Source organism: Zerene cesonia, chromosome 3 (assembly GCF_012273895.1).
Source record: "Zerene cesonia ecotype Mississippi chromosome 3, Zerene_cesonia_1.1, whole genome shotgun sequence".
Taxonomy (NCBI): Eukaryota; Metazoa; Arthropoda; class Insecta; order Lepidoptera; family Pieridae; genus Zerene; species Zerene cesonia.
Genome location: NC_052104.1, coordinates 90,739 through 110,245, shown reverse-complemented (window position 1 = coordinate 110,245; position 19,507 = coordinate 90,739). Strand labels below are relative to the sequence as shown.

Sequence of the window (19,507 nt, the reverse complement as noted above, 5' to 3'; positions counted from 1 at the left end):
CCACATAAAAACACACAAATTAAAGTATAAATAATTACTTTTAACAAAAAACTAAAACTTGAAATTCAAACTTTTCCAAAATTAAATGAGACCACATGGCGGGCACCAGCTTTCAAATAAAAAAAAATCATAAATATCGGTACACACTTAAAAGTTATGACGTAACAAACACAACGCAACGCAACCTCCTCTTTTTGTTAAGTTCGTAAATCATGAAAATAATAAAACAAAAGTGTATGGCTAGAGATGCCACTTAGCATAAAGCTGAATTTTTCTTATGGTCTATTATTTCTTAGTAATTCCAAAGAATAATTATAAAAAAAATAATGAATAAATTTTCCCACACAATCTCCAAGTGGATATGATTTATTTTATTTAGAACCCATTTATGGGTAAAACCTTCTATTATTGAATTATACAATAACTATCTGCGCCCCGTGATTTCACCCGCGTAAGTCTGTATCCCGTTGAAATATCGAGATAAAAAGTTGCCTATGTCTTATTCCAGTTGTCCACCTATCTATGTTCCAAATTCGATTGAGTAGTTTTTGCGTGAAAGAGTAAAAAACATACACACATCCTTACAAACTTTCGCATTTATAATATTAGTATGATAGGATTACAGTTCAATGTTCATATTAGAAAGCGAAATTAGTAGTAAGATACATTTTGTTTTAAGATACGTAATGCTGTCTTTACTGAAAAATAACAAATTAATAGTATAAAAGTAGTAAACACAGGCCATGGTCATTAGTCAGTCACACGAAATTATCTACATATAATCTGAGTTTGTTTGTTTGATTGCTTGCGCCAATTAATGGAAATATTGGTTTGAATTGAAAAATCATTTTCTTTTTAATATTAGACGAAATTAATGCCATATTACGACTTCCAAATGTGTAATGTAATATATAAAATAGTAATGAAAAATGTTGTCTATCAGAACCCATTTAGCACAATAATAATAGATTAACTCTACAATTAATAGAAACAAAGTGCGAGTCCACGAGACAACTGGAGTTTGCTTTCAAAGCCAACACGTGCGTTCATTCACTCGGCGAACAAGTAGGTGTTCAACTAAGTTTGATTGGTTTGAGTTAGTTATTATATCTCACATTGTAGCATGAGCTCATTCATGGTTTCCTGAAATTTATTGACACGCAAAGTTTTTTTGGGTACAAATGTTGGTGGATAACTCGCAGTACGACGATTTTTAACACATAGGTTGTCTGCTTAAATTAAAGGAGTAATGTAAAAGTGCTTTAAATAAACTGCTGGAGAGTCACGCTTTGTCGAATTTGATTTCATTGTGCTTTTATTTATTAGCGAAGTTTCTGAAATTGTTTTTGAAATCGATATATAGACATGATTACTTGTAAAAAAAAATTAACCCAGCTTTAAATTGTCAGTACAAAACTAAATTAAAATGAGATAATACGAGTATATAGCATATGGCGGGCACGAGCTTCAAGAATCAGAAAAAATTTGTTCACCGATTAAAAAGGGATAAAGTAACTAAACAAAAGGAATCGAATTGATAATCTTTTTTGATGCCGTTTGAAAATCTAGAAACTTAATTAATTTGTATTTGTTATGACACAATGAAACCACGAACCAAATAAAAATACAACAATACCATTCTACAGTTTATTTACCAAAAAGATGATAATGTGATTTCACTTTAACAATCGGATGATGGTAACCGATTGGTGCGTGATGTACGATAGGTGCGTGATGCACGATTGGTGCGTGGTGTAAGATTGGCGCGTGGTGTACAATCGGAGCGTGGTGGACGATTGGTGCGTGGTACAGTGGCGCTGTGTGAACCACGTGGATCCCTGGTTCGGGTAGGGCCGCTGCTGCTACAATAACTGCGACAATCTGAAAAGGTTTGAAGAACGTTTAGGATTTATACATATTATATAAATAATAAATATACATTTATGTTACATACAAATATATATTAATCTGTGCCCATAGCGCACATCCTTTTATCTATATATAAGATCTAGAGGTACATATAAGATGTATATGTTGTAATTTATTCTAATAAAAAAAGTAATATAAGTGAGGAAAATTGTCGAAAATGTATAAGTAAATATTTGGCAAATAGAAAAAACAATCTATTATTAAGCTTTCCTTTATACGTGCCAAAATATAGATTTACTAGCTTTCCGTCCGCGACTTTTCGAAGAAAATGCTCGCGGGAATAATATGTTTCCCCGTTTAAACCTATGTCCCTCTCAAGCCTTCTATCTATCATTGCATAAATGCATTTAATTTCATATAATAACGCCGCTCTGTTACGAGATGAAAGGAGGACAAACAAACGAACACAATTTCACATTTAAAATATTTAAAAGGCTTTTTAGCTAGGTTATAAAGCCAAAATATTTAATAATTTTAAATCTTCAAACCTGTTTCATGCCACAAATATAAAAAGTGAAACAAATTAAATATATCGTTAAGTAGAATAAAAAAAAATCAGAAGACATGAAAGTAAAGAAAAGTGACCCGCCCCATTATACATAATTTATTACTATATTTATTATGAATATTGTTAATAATTCTTTACTTTTTTAATATTTTTTTATGTATGAAAGTATTAAATAAAAAAAAAAATTAAAACCCACAAATAATTGGCGGCAAGAATAAAGAACTAACGCTACAATTAAATCTCCTTAAAGAATGCGAATTTAGTAAAAACTCGTGATGTCATAACGAAAAGATTAATTAAATATAATCAAAGATACTTACGATTACCAAGTGTCGTGCCATCTTGGGTTATAGGGCTTGTATGTTCTCACAGTTGACGGCTACTATATATATATACAAAACTATATACGCCATAGACTTAAAAACAATAGACGCGTCATAATCAATTTCCTCCATTTTGCAATATTGTTTCATTGTTATCATGGTTAAGATATTTATTAGCAATGTATCGGATGAATATTTATAAACGTATTCTTTGTTTTAAACTATTTCCTTAAGCAATATATTATTGTTTACTGTTTATAAACAAACGAATTTATCGATTATATGGGCTTAGATATCGTAAAACTCGGCCTTGGGACTTGTTAAGCTTAAAATGGCTTATTAACTTAAAGATATTCAAATTCTGCTCTTATCCTGCTCTTAAGTTATAAGCTCAATAAACGTAAAAACGTTTATGCCATTAACGAAAAATTTTCAATTATTATGTTGTCCAAATGTAAAGGGTTTTCAACTTCCCAATATACAAAGATTTATCCTCTTGTTATCTTACATGATTTTATGTATATTGGTAGTATGTTTGTTGGCAATCACCTCAAAACTGCTGCATTGATTTGGCGCCCAATAGCTTCAGCCAGGTGGTATAATAGAATATATCTAATTACCCAGAAGTCGTAAAGAAAAAATAAGGCAAAGGAGCTAATTGAAACACGTGTAAAGATCCCTGAGGATTATAACCACCTGTAAACCGTGTAAATGAGATATTACATTCGTTACCTGACCATATGGCTTTTCTTAATAAGGGAAGTAAAATACCATATTTTTATTGTCCATATAATCATTTTTCAACCGACTTCAAAGGGTGGTTCTTAATTCGACTGTATCATTGTTTTGAGTTTGTTACTTCCGAACTTTCGAGGCGAATCGATTAAAAATTTCTGTTTTTTTTATTTGAAAACGATTGCCAGTTCGAATGAGTAGACTTTTTGCAAAAACAATGACGTGAATTGCTCGAAACTCGAGAAAAATGAGCACTGTAAAGAATATAACACTAGGTCAACTAATACATGATTGTTCCATGAATAAAAATAATTTGCGAAATTATCCAATAGATAAAAATACACGTTTAAGTTATATTTTAAACCATTCTATAGAACACATACCCTTATGACATTCTGCATATAGTCATTCAAAGGTCAACTATAGCTTTAATGCGGTCAGGAGCAAAGTTTTTACGCTTATCTGGCTTCTTATATAATAGTGGAGTAAAAATAACACACGCAGTTGCCTTTTTTAATGATTTAAATTTTGTAACACACTATATTATAACTTAACAAATTTTTACCAAACTGTTAAACTCTCTTATAATATATCTTAAAATTTATAAGCTACATATAAAATAATTCTTAAGAAGTTAAAATTTGATATTGTTTAGTTTATCTTAATGGCTTTATTAATAACTAGACGCTCGTCCCGGCTCCGCCCGGGTATCAAGATTTTTGTTTTATCCCAAGGGAGCATTTATTCGGGATAAAATGTGATCAACAGACAAACATCTAAACACACAAATAGATATATAGGAAGTTGATATATCTATTTTGATAACATATCCGATTCGAGAGGTCAACTATATATCGCGTGAAATAGAAGCCTGCTTAATGTGTTCGTTCGGTGAGTGAGGGACGTCGGAGGGCCATCCTTTTCCCTACCATTTCATTCCAGTCCGTTGTTTTATTTTCGGTAATCGTTTCCTTACCTTTACCCCTTAAAAGCGGGCAACGCATTTGCAGCGGGCCTACGTCTGCGAATGTTCATGGGCGGTGGTGATCGCTTACCGTCAGGCGAACCACGGTGAACCACCAGCTCCGTTGCCCGCTATGACATAAGAAATATAGTATGTATACTTAATCTTTTTGCGCTTATTACGTTTCATATTCAGTGGAGAGTTTTAAAGCGTCATTAAAATATTTGTTTCTTACATATGTTTTAAATTTATGCGTCTAATGTGTCTTAAATCTTAACATTTAATTGAAAGTAATGTTAAGTACGTATGCTGAAGATTATATTTTTTATAATTCTGCACATTATTGACTTCAACAATGCTTTACAATTTAAGAAAAACGCTATGGGAATATACAATTTGCATATGTGACATCGATTGTGTGAAACAGTGTCGTTGATTCCCTAATTGTTTAACAAACATTACAAAATGTAGTGACATCTATTGTGCACATAAATACATAAAACAAAATGTAACATGAGTTAATTATAGGCAAAACATATTATTACATATTTTTTTTCTATTGATACTATAAATCAATAATAAATAATTGCTTTTAAACCAAAAACAATTAAACAAACCTTCAAATTGTCAGATTTAAAACAAATTAAATGAGATGGGACAACATGGGCCGCACCAGCTTCCAAGGGAAACAAAAATCAGTTCACCCCATACAAAGTTCAGAGGTAAACACAAAAAATATAGTCGTATTGATAGCCTCAGTCGGAAATGTACATATTTTGTGGTTAAGTGGTTCTCTCGACTCATTCAGGAATGATTTAAAAAATGTATACTTATTGGTTTTTCAAAATTAAATTTTTAGTAAAATGCAGGATTAAAGGACCCGAATTATTTCAATTTTTCCTGTACATAAATGCATGTGGTGTGTATATTGTTTATGTGTTGGATTGTCCATCAGGCTCTAGAAGGATATATTATAACAGCGCGTTCGGCCAGTAGAAACGAAGTAGGTAATATAAAACTTTGTAATAGCGCGAAATATATTCTTTTCTCGCTGACGAGATTCTATCATTATTAAACACAAAAAAAATTACAGAGGAACATAGGACCTTTCGTTTTTCGAAGTTGGTTAAAAACAATCAGCATTTTAATTTGATTACATCATAATAATAAATGATTTCATTAATATAATGTTATTATTATAATATGTTTGGATTATCTGTTTTAATAATACTAAAGAATGAGCATATCCCTCTTTATAGGCTATTAGTCAAAGCTAAGGCTATATGTTATAATTTATTACCTAAGGGTCTGGCCGAGTATCGACCTAGATCTTATAGTTAATTAAATTCTAAGGCCAAAGGGTCGTTGTCTATTTATATTGTGTTCTACGTGTGAGTATAGGATAAAAGTTTTTATTTATCTGATAGTAAGCGATCACATCTAGTGTTATATTATCTAGTCATATTTATATCAGAAGTAGGGCCTTTGGAAATGCACTAATCCGCTTTTAAGGGATAATGAAATGGACTGGGAAGAGCGAGGAAGTCGCACGAAAAATAGGAGCATTCGTATGCTATTTCTCGGGGGCTGCGGTACCTTCCTGCGTTGCCAGCTGGCCCTATCATGCTCGATCGAAAAAAGTTCAAAGGTAAAGCACTAGATATAGGGTGCTATTAAAAGCATCGCGCTCAGAGCTTGGTACTCATTAGGGATTATTTATGGAAATCTAGTTTAATATAAAATTAGACTGCTGGTATACTCTAGTAATAGTTTTCTAGGATTCTGATCTATTTGAAGATTCAGTTGGCGTATAAGAAAATAAAATACTTGCGTCTACTAAGACTCGTAACTTCACCAAGTCTCTCGACTACATCTAAATGTAAATAAATCAAATGTGACTGACTGACATAGTTATTTATCAATGCACAGCCCACACCACTGGACGTATCGGGCATGAAATTTAGCATGCAGATATATACCGTAAGCATCCGCTTAGAAAGGATTATGATAAAATCTACCCCCAAAGGGATAAAATCAAAGACCATGAAAATTTATTAAGACCGCGCGGACGAAGCTGCGGGCAACATCTAGTTCAATATAAAAAGCGATTGAATATTTTTCACATGCACTTATTTAAGAAATGGTATTAATTGTATGATTTTACATATTTTATTATCACTAAGCAAACCCGCAGATCCGCACGCATCAATATCTGATAACAAATTTAATTAACAGTATGACCTATTTTATCCTACTAATACTACTAATATTATAAATGCGAAAGTTTGAAAGGATGTGTGTGTGTTTGTTGCTCTTTCACGCAAAAACTACTGAACTGATTGCCATGAAATTTGGTACGTAGACAGCTGGACAACTGGAATAACATATAGGTCACTTTTTATCCCGATATTCCTACGGGATACGGACTTACGCGGGTGAAACGCGGGGCGCAGCTAGTATGTCAAGAAATCTATAAAAAGTTGGTTGGTAGCAATAATTTAATAGAAACTTACAAAACTTTTAAATATATCACTCCGTTCTTTTAATCGTTAACAGTTAAATAAGGTTGCATAAACACACTCACTATAATGAAAACAAAACGTTAACTTCAATCAATAGAACAAACAAAAAGAGTCATTATAACATTATCCAATAATTTCAATTTGAATAAGCGACACAAATGGATTTATAAGCCTTTCCGAAAATTCGCAATAATATTTAGGAAAACAAATCTTAGAAACGAGGTCTCCTTCGCCTATAAGTACATTTAAGCCCTTTGATATAAGGTGTTGTAGCCGTGAGCGTGTTAAACGCTAGGATAATTTATTAGATTATTTTTAACAATTTTAAAGACGCCTTGTGCCGATTATACGTAAATAAGGCTGTATAAACTGCCTAGTTTTATCCCGCGACTTCGCACGCGTTAAATTTAGAGTAAAACCCATTTCTCCCCCTTTTTATATGTTATTATACATAATATAAACCTTCCTCTTGAATCGCTATACCCATTAAAAAAACACCATCAACATCTGTTCGTTAATTTTAAAGATATAAGCATACAGACACACAGACGGTGGTAAGCGACTTCGACTTTCACAATCTTGTCTCAAATGATTTTATTCTACTCTTGAAGGAAATAAAGTGATTTTTCAATTTATCTGCATATGTGGATAACATCACCACTGCTTAAAACAGTAAGGGAAAATGTCGTGAGGAAGCCGGCATGTCCAAGTGTAAAAAATTCGACGACATATGACATCTACCAACCCGCACTTGGCCAGCGTGGTGGATTATGGCCTGAACCCTCATAGGAGGCCCGTGTCCCAGCAGTGGGAACATATCCTTATATGTTGGGCTGATGATGATAATACTTGATATTCAAATAGCATAAAGATAGCAAATTTTCGTAAGTCAAACAAGTCTCGTATATAAACAGCCTATTTCTTAAAGTTATTACCTAAATAGGACAAGAATGTGATTCCTCCAGAGAACGGTTCTAATAAGCCGCTAGTTTGTACCGATAACCTACTTGCTGCTATGTAGGTCAACTTCCCTTGAAGGTACAGATACTTAAAAATGTAGTTAGTATTGAAATTAAACTGTATTGTGTTTTATTTTGTACACATCAATAGGAGGCGAGGCCAATTTTTATTATGTGAAAATTTTTTTGCGTCGCAAAAAAACAGTTCGTAATTACATTATAAAATAAAGAAAACAAATAAAAAAGCGAATGAAATAAAACAGATGTGATATTTTATGATGCTGCATTCATTTATACAATAAAATGTATGTGTTTGAGTATCATTATCTATACCAGTTTTACAGAACATAATACTTAAATATTAAATATAAGTTCGATACAACCAATGTAAATTAAAATATACGACATGTATGGAATGTAGGTAAATAATATTTTATCTGTTCTATTTTTTACTATCTGTGGTATCGATATGCGTGTCTCTAAATAGCAGAGTTTCATTTCTAGATGTCAGTCAGTCACCTCATCAGTATATAAGCATATAATCCATGGTCACCTCACTCCTCAGTTCGCAGGAAAACGTCTTAACGATAGGCCGTATACATTACGTGATATTTTGTTTTATAGTAATATTATATTATTCTTATAATATCATGTACTCTTGTACATGATACAAAATTGCGGAAAAATTGTATTTTTTTTCTACAGATTTCCCCAAAATAAGTGGTTATGTAATAGAGCAAAGGTTTTATAAAACCCTTATAACGAAGAGTGAAACATTGCGAATAATTATTAGGCTAATAAGTATTTATAATTATATACGAAGGTTATATAATAAAAGTACTACTTCACTTGTTACTTACACAGAGAAATTAATTGTTAATCCATGCTTAATGCATAAATAGCATTATATTACCTATGCATTGCAATATACATATGTGTTCGCAATTTTTTATAAGAAATCAACACAAAAAATTATTCAATCAATCATCATCATCATCATCATCAGCCCATATATGTTCCCACTGCTGGGACACAGGCCTCCTATGAGGGTTCAGGCCATAATCCACCACGCTGGCCAAGTGCGGGTTGGCAGATGTCACATGTCGTCGAACTTTTAATTCTCGGACATGCCGGTTTCTTCACGATGTTTTCCTTCACCGTGAGCAGTGGTGATATTATCTACATGCGCAAATAAATTGAAAAATCAATTTATTTCCTGCACGCTCGCCCGGTCTCGAACCCCGACTTAACGATTTTGAAGTCCGAGGTTCTCACCACTGAGCCACCACTGCTCTTAAAAAATTATTAGTAAAAGAAAAACATATTTGATTACTGCTTACTTATAATAATTTCGACGATATAGTTTAATTTATACAATTGTCATTCATATAAACAAAGACGTAAAGATGTACAGAATAGGCAAAACATACATTAGACTAAACATGATATTCTGGAGCAATTTTCATTATTGGTGTATCCAGGAGAAGCGATAGCGAGTAGTTAAATTAAGATAAAAGACAATAAGACATTGATAGAAGTGCATATGCATATAAATTCATACATTTGAACATAGTTTACCTTATACAAGATAGAAAAACTGGCCGTGTATTATATAACAATATCAACATTGTACATAAAAGTTGTACAATATGCTTATAATTAGTAAGTATTAATTAACAAAGATGACAATACGATATTGTTTGTATTTAACGTTTAATTAATTTTAATATTAATTTGTCACTTTTATACGAAATTATGAAGCACCTTAATTTAAAATATAAGTATTTGTCTGTGACGTGATGCATAATATGATTTCATATAAAATATAAAAATTACGATAAAATATACTTATATAAATAAAAAGATGTCAATTTGTACAAATCCAGATCTTCGTTACTAAGATAGTACTTCAAAATGTATTATAATACCATATTATATTATGCATCATGTCACAAATACTTTTACCAAAATTATTTCGCCCAATGATTATATTCACAAATCTATTTACAAAGTCTTATGAAATACCAATATATATACACTTTTGATTCAATATTTACAGTACAATTTCACTTGAAAAGCAATGGCGATGAAAAGAAATGTGTATGAATCGGATGGAACAACGTACTGAGTGACGACACGTGGTGTATGATTGGAGCGTGGAATACGATTGGTGCGTGATGTATGATTGGTGCGTGATGTATGATTGGCACGTGATTTATTATCGGCGCATGCAGTCGTAGAATTGGCGGATGCGCTACCGATACTGTTACCGGTTTTGCATTCACCGCCAACAAGGAAAGGAGAAGCTGTAAAAATATAGATTGCGTTGAGATTCTATGTCTAGTACTTCCAAATTAGAAAATAATAAAAAATAATAAGTTTGTTTAAGATTTTCTATAGCGCCACTGCAATAACCGCCATACACCATAAATAAACGATTTCAAACAAAAATTTGATGCAAATTTAGACGGCTCCTTGTCATTGAATTTTTAATAAACAAAAATAGTAACCATATTGATACAATTGACTGTTAAAAGTAGGTAAATATCGCACATTGTTCCTTTTAATAATTTTTCAGTCATACAGGAAACTAACATTTTATTTACCTCTTCCATTTGTTTTAAATATATGTATGAATCGGCTTGTCCTTCTTAGAGTTTCGTAATGACATTATTTTGTAAACAAATTATTTAACTAACTGCGACGCGCGGTTACACTCGCTCGCGTACTCACGGGCAAGTATTTATATAGGTCATGTTTTATTCTGTTGTATAATCTATATTATTGTAGTTTCATTAAAATCCATTCAGTAGTTTCTACGTGAAACAAACAATCATCTATCCATACTACAAACTTTCGCGTTTATAATACTAGCCGGATTTCTAAAACTCACCAAGTATACAGTTTTCGAAGCCATTTCACACCGAGATCTGACTTTAACTAACCAAATCGTTACTTGACTATTTATATATACGATGAAAATGTTGCATTTTTCTGCGCCTCTCAAATCCGCTTTAGGAATGATATTCCTCACCTATCGGCACGAATTTCTAACGGTACGGAGAAAAATTCTTTGTATGTATGTTATATTATACTTGTGCAATGGTTTCTGGTAATATTATGTAGTGTTAAATTATGTCTTATGTACGTACTGTATAATTTATACTATAATATAATAATAAAATGTTCTGATACCACAAATGTGAAAGTTGATATAGTTTAAAATATGTTTCTTTATATATGTGCAAAGTGTCATTTAATTTAGTTAGTAGGTACTAAAACCTAAAAGCGTGAACTGAGAGAGTGTTTGTTTGTCCGTCTTCTACGTAACGGAGCAACCGATATAAAATATATAATAATAAAAATAATTTATAAAGTACATACAAATAGAACATAGATTGCAGTCTTTTCATTGCTCAGGCCTATTATTTTCTTAGGGTTAGTTTAAGAGGTCACGATTACATTTTTTAACAATATCATCACTAAAAATGGTTCGACAGTACGCACTGAAGTTTAGTCGGTAGAACGGAGGCACGTCACCTTTTCCTCACCCATCCCAGTTCATACCTTCCTTCCAGCCGACAATCCCTTCCTTATATCTTACCTTTTACAAGCGCATTTGGTGCGGCCCTACCTCTGCGAATGTTCATGGGTGGTGGTGATCGAGCCCAGTTGCCTGCTACGACATAAAAAAACCACTGTCGCAATGGGCGACTGATATAACCCGAGGTATATATAAAATAGGTATATGATATCTATACGTGAAAGGAATGGGTTATTGATATAAAAATTTATGACCCAGATTCCGCAAGTTAGTCCGCCAGGGAGAAATATGAATGCTTATAAAGGATCTTAATAGAAAGTACATAGATGGTTTGTATTCGCACAATTAACACTAAGAAACTATTGTTTCTATAATGCAAAAAAAAGGTGGTGGAAATTTACTTTTTCAGTATATTTTAGTACATTCATTTTATGACATTTTTTTAAATTTATGTACTTATCCATAGAACTCAACTAAATCCCTAGTATTGTATTATATTACCGGTGCCTATGCTATATTTTCCGCGATTTTAATATCAAAAACGTATAATCAACATCGATGACAAAAAATCAATTTAGTCAAAACAATGCAATTCTTCATAGACATTTACAAAAGCTTTCTAAATTCTAGTCTATGAAAAATTTCAAATATTTGAAGAATACGCGTTTATTCTACTCCATTTTTTTAAATTAACTGAGCCTAAGTCGTCATCCAGAGAACTCTAAAAATATGGAGATCAGTATAGATCAGAAGAAAATGTCTTCATTTTTATCGACCATTTTTTTTCGTTCGTGTTCGTTTTCATATGGATTATATGAAAACAAAAAGAAAAAAAAATCTACTAACAATTAATAACACACCAAAAAGTGATACGCGAAATCATTCCAGCGGCTAAATCATGATACAGCATCACCAAGGGAAATGGGGATTCATTTTTGAGTATAGGACATTAAACAACAACATAAAAAATAAAACCTTTATTACGCGCTATAAAATAAATTAGTGGATGGCAACAATTGGGACAGCTTTAAGTGGGGCATGGTGGACCAGCGAGCTGCTGTGGGATACTGCAACTGGGGCAGTCTTCACGACCACTGGGGTCACCACTGGGGCATGAACCACTGGGGCGTGAACAACTGGGGCGTGGACCACTGGGGCATGGACTACTGGGACAACTGGAACCGACTTGACCACTGGCACGGAGGCGACCACCGGTGTGTGAACCGCGTGGACGACTGGTGTACCGTGGTTCACGAGCTGGCTGCTCTTGGTGATGGTGGTCTTTGAGGCCACTGGCAGGGCGTGGACCACGGGAGCATGGACAGCGACCACGGGGGCCTGGTGGAGGAGCACGCCGGGGGCTGCGGCGGCGCAGGCGAGGAACGCGGCGAATAACAGCTGGAATAATAAAATCATGTTATTTACATCGTAGACTGATTAATGTTTATTTACAAAATTAATCTATATCATAACCACAGCAAAAAGCCTAGTATACTGGTGTAATTACTTTGAAGAAAAAAGCCAAATTTATGCGATTTTACAAAATTATATAGATATGAATCGACTGCATATTATAACGTATCTTATAAGAGAAACCGAGGCAATATTTATAAAATCGTTGCGATTTAGTTAAAAAAATTAGTTTTTTTTACAACAAACACTAAAAATATGTGAGCAAACAAACAAATCGAGCACTTTTTTCAATGTTGGTAAATAATAAACAAAGTTTTTGCTAAATTGCCGCCATTTTCACGCCAGTAAATTAATCTCTCGCTAAACCAAAGCACAGTATCAGACAATTTAATATTATATCCAGTGGAACATTTATTTAAAATTCAAATTCAACCCCTGACGATCACTTAAAACTTAGTTGACACTTAATTATGTTGGGGCTTTAAGACAACCGTTTATTTAATAGACATTTTTAATCAAGGTACACAAAATTAAGCGGCAAATAAGGCGAGCTTTTGTATAAAGAAAATCTCGAATAGATTACTGTAATAGTAAAAAGCTGGAGAGTTTGAGCACGCTTAGCTCAGAAACTGCTAAACCGATTCCTTCACAATTCTTTCGCCGATGAATACATAAGTGATCCCTAAATTATAGAGTAATTTTGTAACCCGAAGACTTTTCTTCTATTTAAATATGCATAACTTAAAAATTTAGCAACATTAAAAATTTACGGTTAATACATTAAATTTATATTTCATATAATTACTGTATTTTATAATTTTCTAATTTATCAGTCGATGGGACTATCAAAATGAATTCTGTTTGCGCGCAATCAATACACTATATCTACTCCGCAATTGGCTAGTCCCAATCGAGAGTGGTCGCCATGACAAAACTGCACTATTTTAATTACCACAATACTCTCTTAAACCGAAAGTAATGAACAATGCAAAGCAAGACAAGCCGCGAGCGTCCATTGTTCTAGGTTTCTTAACGCGAAGACGCTTTTAAAGCCCCGGGATTAAAAATATTAAAGAAGCACTCACTACTTGCTGCATGATTAGTGTTTTTGGTCGGTGTTACTGTGAGGAGGTTGTCCAAATATCTAACTAAGAGGTCTCAGCAGCCGGCTTATATAGCGAGTGCCGAAAGTTACCGATTATTGCGTACTTGATCGCATCTCACGGTCAGAACAAGCTTACCTTTATATTTTGGGCTTTCGTTGTGCGTTATGATTGTATCGTAAATGGTTTTGCAATTTACAATGTAATAATACAAGCTTTAGGAAGAAATAGTTCATATTGAATTTTTGTAGTTTAATCCCCGATGCAGAAAGAGGTATGTTAAAAGTTTGACGTATATATCTGTCTGTCGCATGGTAGCTCTAAAACGGATTGAATGATTTAGCTGCAGTTCTTTTGATTGGAAAGTTAGTTTCCTTAAAGCCCTTGTAGTTTAAAAGTCCTAATTTGCTAATGTATAAAACTCGTGTTATATTAAAATCAAGGAGACACTATAAAGCTCGAATAACCAATGACATCTCTCACAGAGAGATATACAAACAAACAAATGAACATCTAGACTACACACATAAAAAGAATATTCTAGAATGATGGTTTTATCGTGATTGTCCTGGTCTAATGTGAGTAGAGTAAAGGAAAAGGAAAGTGGAAAGAAGGGTACCACTCAGAGAAGTATGCATAGTAATTACACAAAACCTGACTATATTTTTGTGTTGAATTCGTAGAAACACTTTTTAAAATCATTTATTGTTCTAGTGTACATACATGTATTATTCTAATATTTTCACACATTTTAATAAAAATATAAATGAAGCTTCTATAACAATCAAAAAAGCTAAAAATGGTGTACTGTTTGTCAGTGTGTCACAATTTTGTTAAATACTCTTCGTTATAATTCGTTCTTTGGCATTTTTTAATAGACAAATTTATGATTTTTTGTTTGTTTCTATGTCTCTATCCTTTATTTGTTTAATAGACAGTCAGATTATTCCCCGTAATTGCCTATTTGTCTACTTTTTAACTGAGTTAAAAGGATATTATCAAGTCGACTGCATTTTTTTGTTTTTGTCTTCTTATGACTTTTTACTGGGTGAAATGGTTTTGGGTTTACCTTTTTTTATTTGAAGTCGGGTGCCCCCAGTATCCATTAATACAATTTAATTTCGGTCTAGTTATGACAATTTGAAGACAGTGTAGTTTTTTCGTTAAAAATAGTTATTATAACTTTAATTTCTATGCGTACAGACTATTAAGGGATTTTCTTTCAAGTAATCATACAATTAAATAAGTTAAGCTTTGAGATAATCCTTATTTAGCAGACAATAAAAAATACATTTTATTACAAAACAACAGAATCGTAATTTTACGGTCATAAAAGTCGAATTAAACATAAATAAGGCCAATGAATTGATATTTAAAGGAGATAATGTTAATGGTTTAAGAAATGTTTTTTATGTAATTTTCTTAATTAATATGGTATTTACGATACTGATACGGACTATCAATAAATTTAGTTTGATAATTCAATTATTTTCGATGGCAACATGATTTTAAATAATTAACAATAATTTTAAAATGCTATTTTTGAAGTAACTTAACATTGACTAATTTTTTAGCAAGTATTCCTTGATATAACAAAGTAATTAATTCGTAGTATTAAAGTATTGTCTCATTACGATTAGGAGAGTACATATATTCAAAATATAATATTTAATAGGCTGTAAAATCAGTCATCATGTTATTTAAATTAAAAATTGATATGCTGCAATTTTTACGTAAAATTTAATTATGCTAGTGATCTGCCCCGGTTTTGTCCATGGTACATATTCACTTAAGTACGTATATGATATATATACAAGGTAAGCAGTAGTTGCGAAGGATTTGACACGGAAGTGAGTGAGTGAATAATTCAGTCTCTATATAGATCACAGCGGCTGTCATAGCCGTGGATCCCGAGTAAAAAATAATTTTATTTCAATTACCCGTATACACATTGCTATCCCATTCTATAGACCGTTATAAAATGGGATAGATATATCCACTGGGATACACGGGGAAAAATATTACCCCGAAACCCCCAATGGGCCACGGGTAACATGCCAAAAATATACTTCAATACGTTCAACTACGTTTACTAAATTAAATATTTTGTCCCATCAACATTTAAAGTATTTGGTACAAGAAGCAAAAAACAAAGTGCTCCTTATCATAAACTTTCTACGGTGCTTGTCCAAAACAAGTTATTGCTTACGTAACTTAACTTGACTGATTGAACTTGGCATCAACCTACTTACATGTATTTATTTTATATTCACAATAAATCGCAACTTGTCTTAATTGACAGCGAGTTAAAAGGCATACGTTTAATGGATGTGGTATATTATGTGGATTCTGCCATCTTAAATTTTCTCACTGGTCCATGCAATGTGGTAAGGGTTTAATGCAATGCGTCTCCAATAGAATCTTCATTCTTCTTCCGATTATAACTTACTTTAGTTATGTTCATACGTATGTATTTTAATCGTTGAAGGATTACACTTAAATATGTTTTGACAACGTATGCGCCTGCCTCGTTTAATAATATTTTTATGAATACATTTTTTCAAAAATCTAAATAATTAAATTTGAATTTAAAATTTAGTTAATTATCCTGGAAAAATTTAATATGCATAGAGCATTTTAAAACGTCTTTTCTTCTTTTATATCTAATTAATATCATCATAAATAATATCTATCTTTTTAATAACACTTTTAAAATTATTTTATGCCATAGACGGCAAATGTATTGCTGGGTCGCCTGATGGAAAAAGGTACCACCGATAATAAAATTGCATAGCGACTTCAGACGATAAGGAAAAAAGAAAAGAACTAGCATGGGGGAGAAAATAGAGGAAATAATAAGGCCTATTGGTACATTAGTACTACTCTTAAACATACAAGATATCATTACGTAAACATCCAAAAACAGAATTATTTAAATATCCTCTAACGTGCCTATATCTATAAATCAAACCTAAAAAGCCTAATTTCCATAATTGTAGGCTGGCCGTTTATACAAATTTATCTTAAGTCATCGACCCACCGCCGTTTATCATTTATTATTGCCTTTTTGTGCAAAACCCCCGTCCCCGATGGAGCATGGGGCACTACATCTGTTACGCTGATTGGTTTATTTGGGGACCATTTAACATACATTAATACTTCACAGTAGCCTGATATCAATGTAACTTCATGTTATAGTTAAGTTATAATCATGCCAGAGAATCCTGTGTATCTTAGGCAACAGCATTCCACGGATACCTTCCATAAATCTACAATAGTAGTTTAGTAAACAATTAAACAAGTGGTAAAAAACTAATAAGCAGTTAGAAATCTTATCGTAAAAGTGTATACCATAATTGATTTTTGTTGAAAGAATATAAAATTCGTTTCAGTAGTTTTTATAACTAACATTAGAAACAAAGGCTGAGGCGCTTTTATCCTATTAATGAATGATCGCTGATTTAGCGTTCGCACAACTGAGGTGATTTGATGTAATCTTTGTATTACCAAAAGTATATGAAGAATTAAAATTATCACAATTCTCCAAATATACACACTCATACATACGTTTTATATGTTTGTATAAATATTTATTGTTATTTCTTACGAAAAAGTCCATCATTACAGAAATGTAAGGTAATCTTTTCTAGAATTATTTAAAAAAACGTGTAATCATAAGAGACAAGGCAACAAGCACAAATACAATTTCGCTTGTTTATGTAGATTGTTGAGAATTAATGCGTATATATTTGTATTTTCTACACTCGCTTCCATCGAACCAAGGACCTCAACTATGGAGTTAGGAAGCCGCCAGACGTGCGCTTACCTCGCTTCTAACATTATATATTGCATAACCCATACTTATTCAAGGCCTAAAATTATGATTTTATTGATAGTCCAGCGCTTAACATTTGACAAGATTGATTTTAATAACGACTGTGTACAATATTACAATAAGGTTTGATAAACAGCGAAATATGAGCTTGATGTTCGTGTCTTTGTCTGCATTCAGTTATGACTATAACTTTATTCGTAAATTATTAGGGAACATTGATACAAATAAGATAATTAATACAAATAATAATAAAGCTCTATGTTAAATTTCGTAGAGACCAGATGAGCTGTTTTTGCAAACAAAAATGACATTTAATAGACCAGGACGGTATGTTTCATCCACAAGAAACAAATAGAATAAAACACAAACGTAACAGGGTAAATTTAATTTAATGATACGCATAATAAGGTACAGTTTCGTGGACCTCCGAAGAGTGGTGTGTGATAGCGGAGTCGGGGGTCTTGTATGAATATATTGAAGTCGCTGGGAAAACAATGGGGTGGTGTTCAACCATTGCCACCTCATGAATTAAGGGGTGTACAGCATGATAAAAACCATGGTTGATCACTTGGTTGCTGTGTGTGGACGTGGTCTTAGCTACAGGGATATGTAAGGGTGCGTGCACAATGTGACTGCTTCCGTGGTCGACGATTTGGGAACTTTGCGTGAGTGTTGTTTTGGCTAAGGGGATGGCGGGGACGATGTGAGTGCTGCCGTGGTCGACTGCATGACTGCTGGAGGTGAGAGTCGTCTTGGCTAGAGGCACGTAGGCATCGTAGGGCGCGCAGACCGCGCAACCAACGAGCGAGAGGATAATCTGAAATAAATACATTTGCGTAAAGGATTCTTCTTTTACCTTCTATTTTCTGTTCCTGAGAATATAGCCCATACATGACCAGAGGCGAAGCCGGGTTGACCGCTAGTAAAATATATAAATGATTCAACATTACAAGGCTTAGGTAGTAAATTCTAACAACATATTATATTCATGATAATATTAAATGTTATAACTTATAATATTTATAAAAATAAATATTATCGCAATGATTAATTAAACGTATTGAAATTATTTATGTAATGACCAAATTATAAACTTTCAAATCTGTGTTTTATTTATAGCTAACTAGCAAACGCGGCGAACTCCGTTTCGCCACCAGATGGCTTCGTTTTTCCCGCTTTTCTGTTAAAATTTTTCCTGAATTTTCTTTGCTATAAACCTCACGGAGCCCGAGACCTTTCCAACGAATGCAAAACCGTGGAAATCAGTTCGTGCTATCTGGAGTTATAGCGTCAGGAAGGAAAACCCGACTCATTTTTATATAGTAGAAGATTAAATATACATCGAAATCTAAATAAATAACTGACATAATTAACAAAGGGGCTAGCGTCCCGTCATAAAGCAGTACTAATACCAGCGTGGGAATGTGATGCTATTCGATCTATACAGCTCTCCGTTTACCCCTGGAATTAGTCCTGCTTTAAGTCACAGTAAATGTCTTATCCTGTTATGTGAATCTATAAAAATTTTAACAGATATCACAAGTAAGAAGGTGGATAATTTTACTTTCTATTTATAGTAACGCGTTTTAAACGGCTCGTATATTCTTAATGACTCCAATATAAGGCCAAACGCTTAAATCAAGAACTACTTACAATTTTCAACATTTTTCGT

At 32.9% G+C, this 19,507-nt stretch overlaps 3 protein-coding genes and 1 long non-coding RNA gene across 4 annotated transcripts in view; 1 reads left to right on the top strand and 3 right to left on the bottom strand.

The window, feature by feature from the left end:
* The window catches only part of LOC119836101 (neuropeptide SIFamide receptor-like), a 99,129-nt gene that overhangs the window by 65,153 nt on the left and 14,469 nt on the right, over window positions 1-19,507 (top strand). The gene's annotated exons all lie outside the window — the stretch shown is intronic.
* LOC119836135 lies at window positions 1,634-2,884 on the bottom strand. Its single transcript, XR_005288082.1, has 2 exons — window positions 2,758-2,884; window positions 1,634-1,881 (listed from the first exon to the last, which is right to left on the bottom strand). It is a non-coding gene; the product is annotated as an uncharacterized LOC119836135 (long non-coding RNA).
* LOC119836117 (pupal cuticle protein G1A-like) lies at window positions 12,447-14,064 on the bottom strand. The gene is made up of 2 exons (XM_038361373.1): window positions 13,983-14,064; window positions 12,447-12,882 (listed from the first exon to the last, which is right to left on the bottom strand). The coding sequence occupies exons 1-2, from the start codon at window positions 13,992-13,994 to the stop codon at window positions 12,484-12,486; spliced, it is 411 nt and encodes a 136-aa protein (XP_038217301.1). The 5' UTR covers window positions 13,995-14,064; the 3' UTR covers window positions 12,447-12,483.
* LOC119836106 overlaps window positions 18,206-19,507 on the bottom strand; it is a 2,402-nt gene continuing 1,100 nt past the window's right edge. Inside the window, exon 2 of the mRNA XM_038361361.1 lies at window positions 18,206-18,652. Within this exon, the coding sequence (XP_038217289.1) occupies window positions 18,224-18,652 (429 nt within the window). The 3' untranslated portion in view covers window positions 18,206-18,223. The remainder of the gene's footprint in view (window positions 18,653-19,507) is intronic.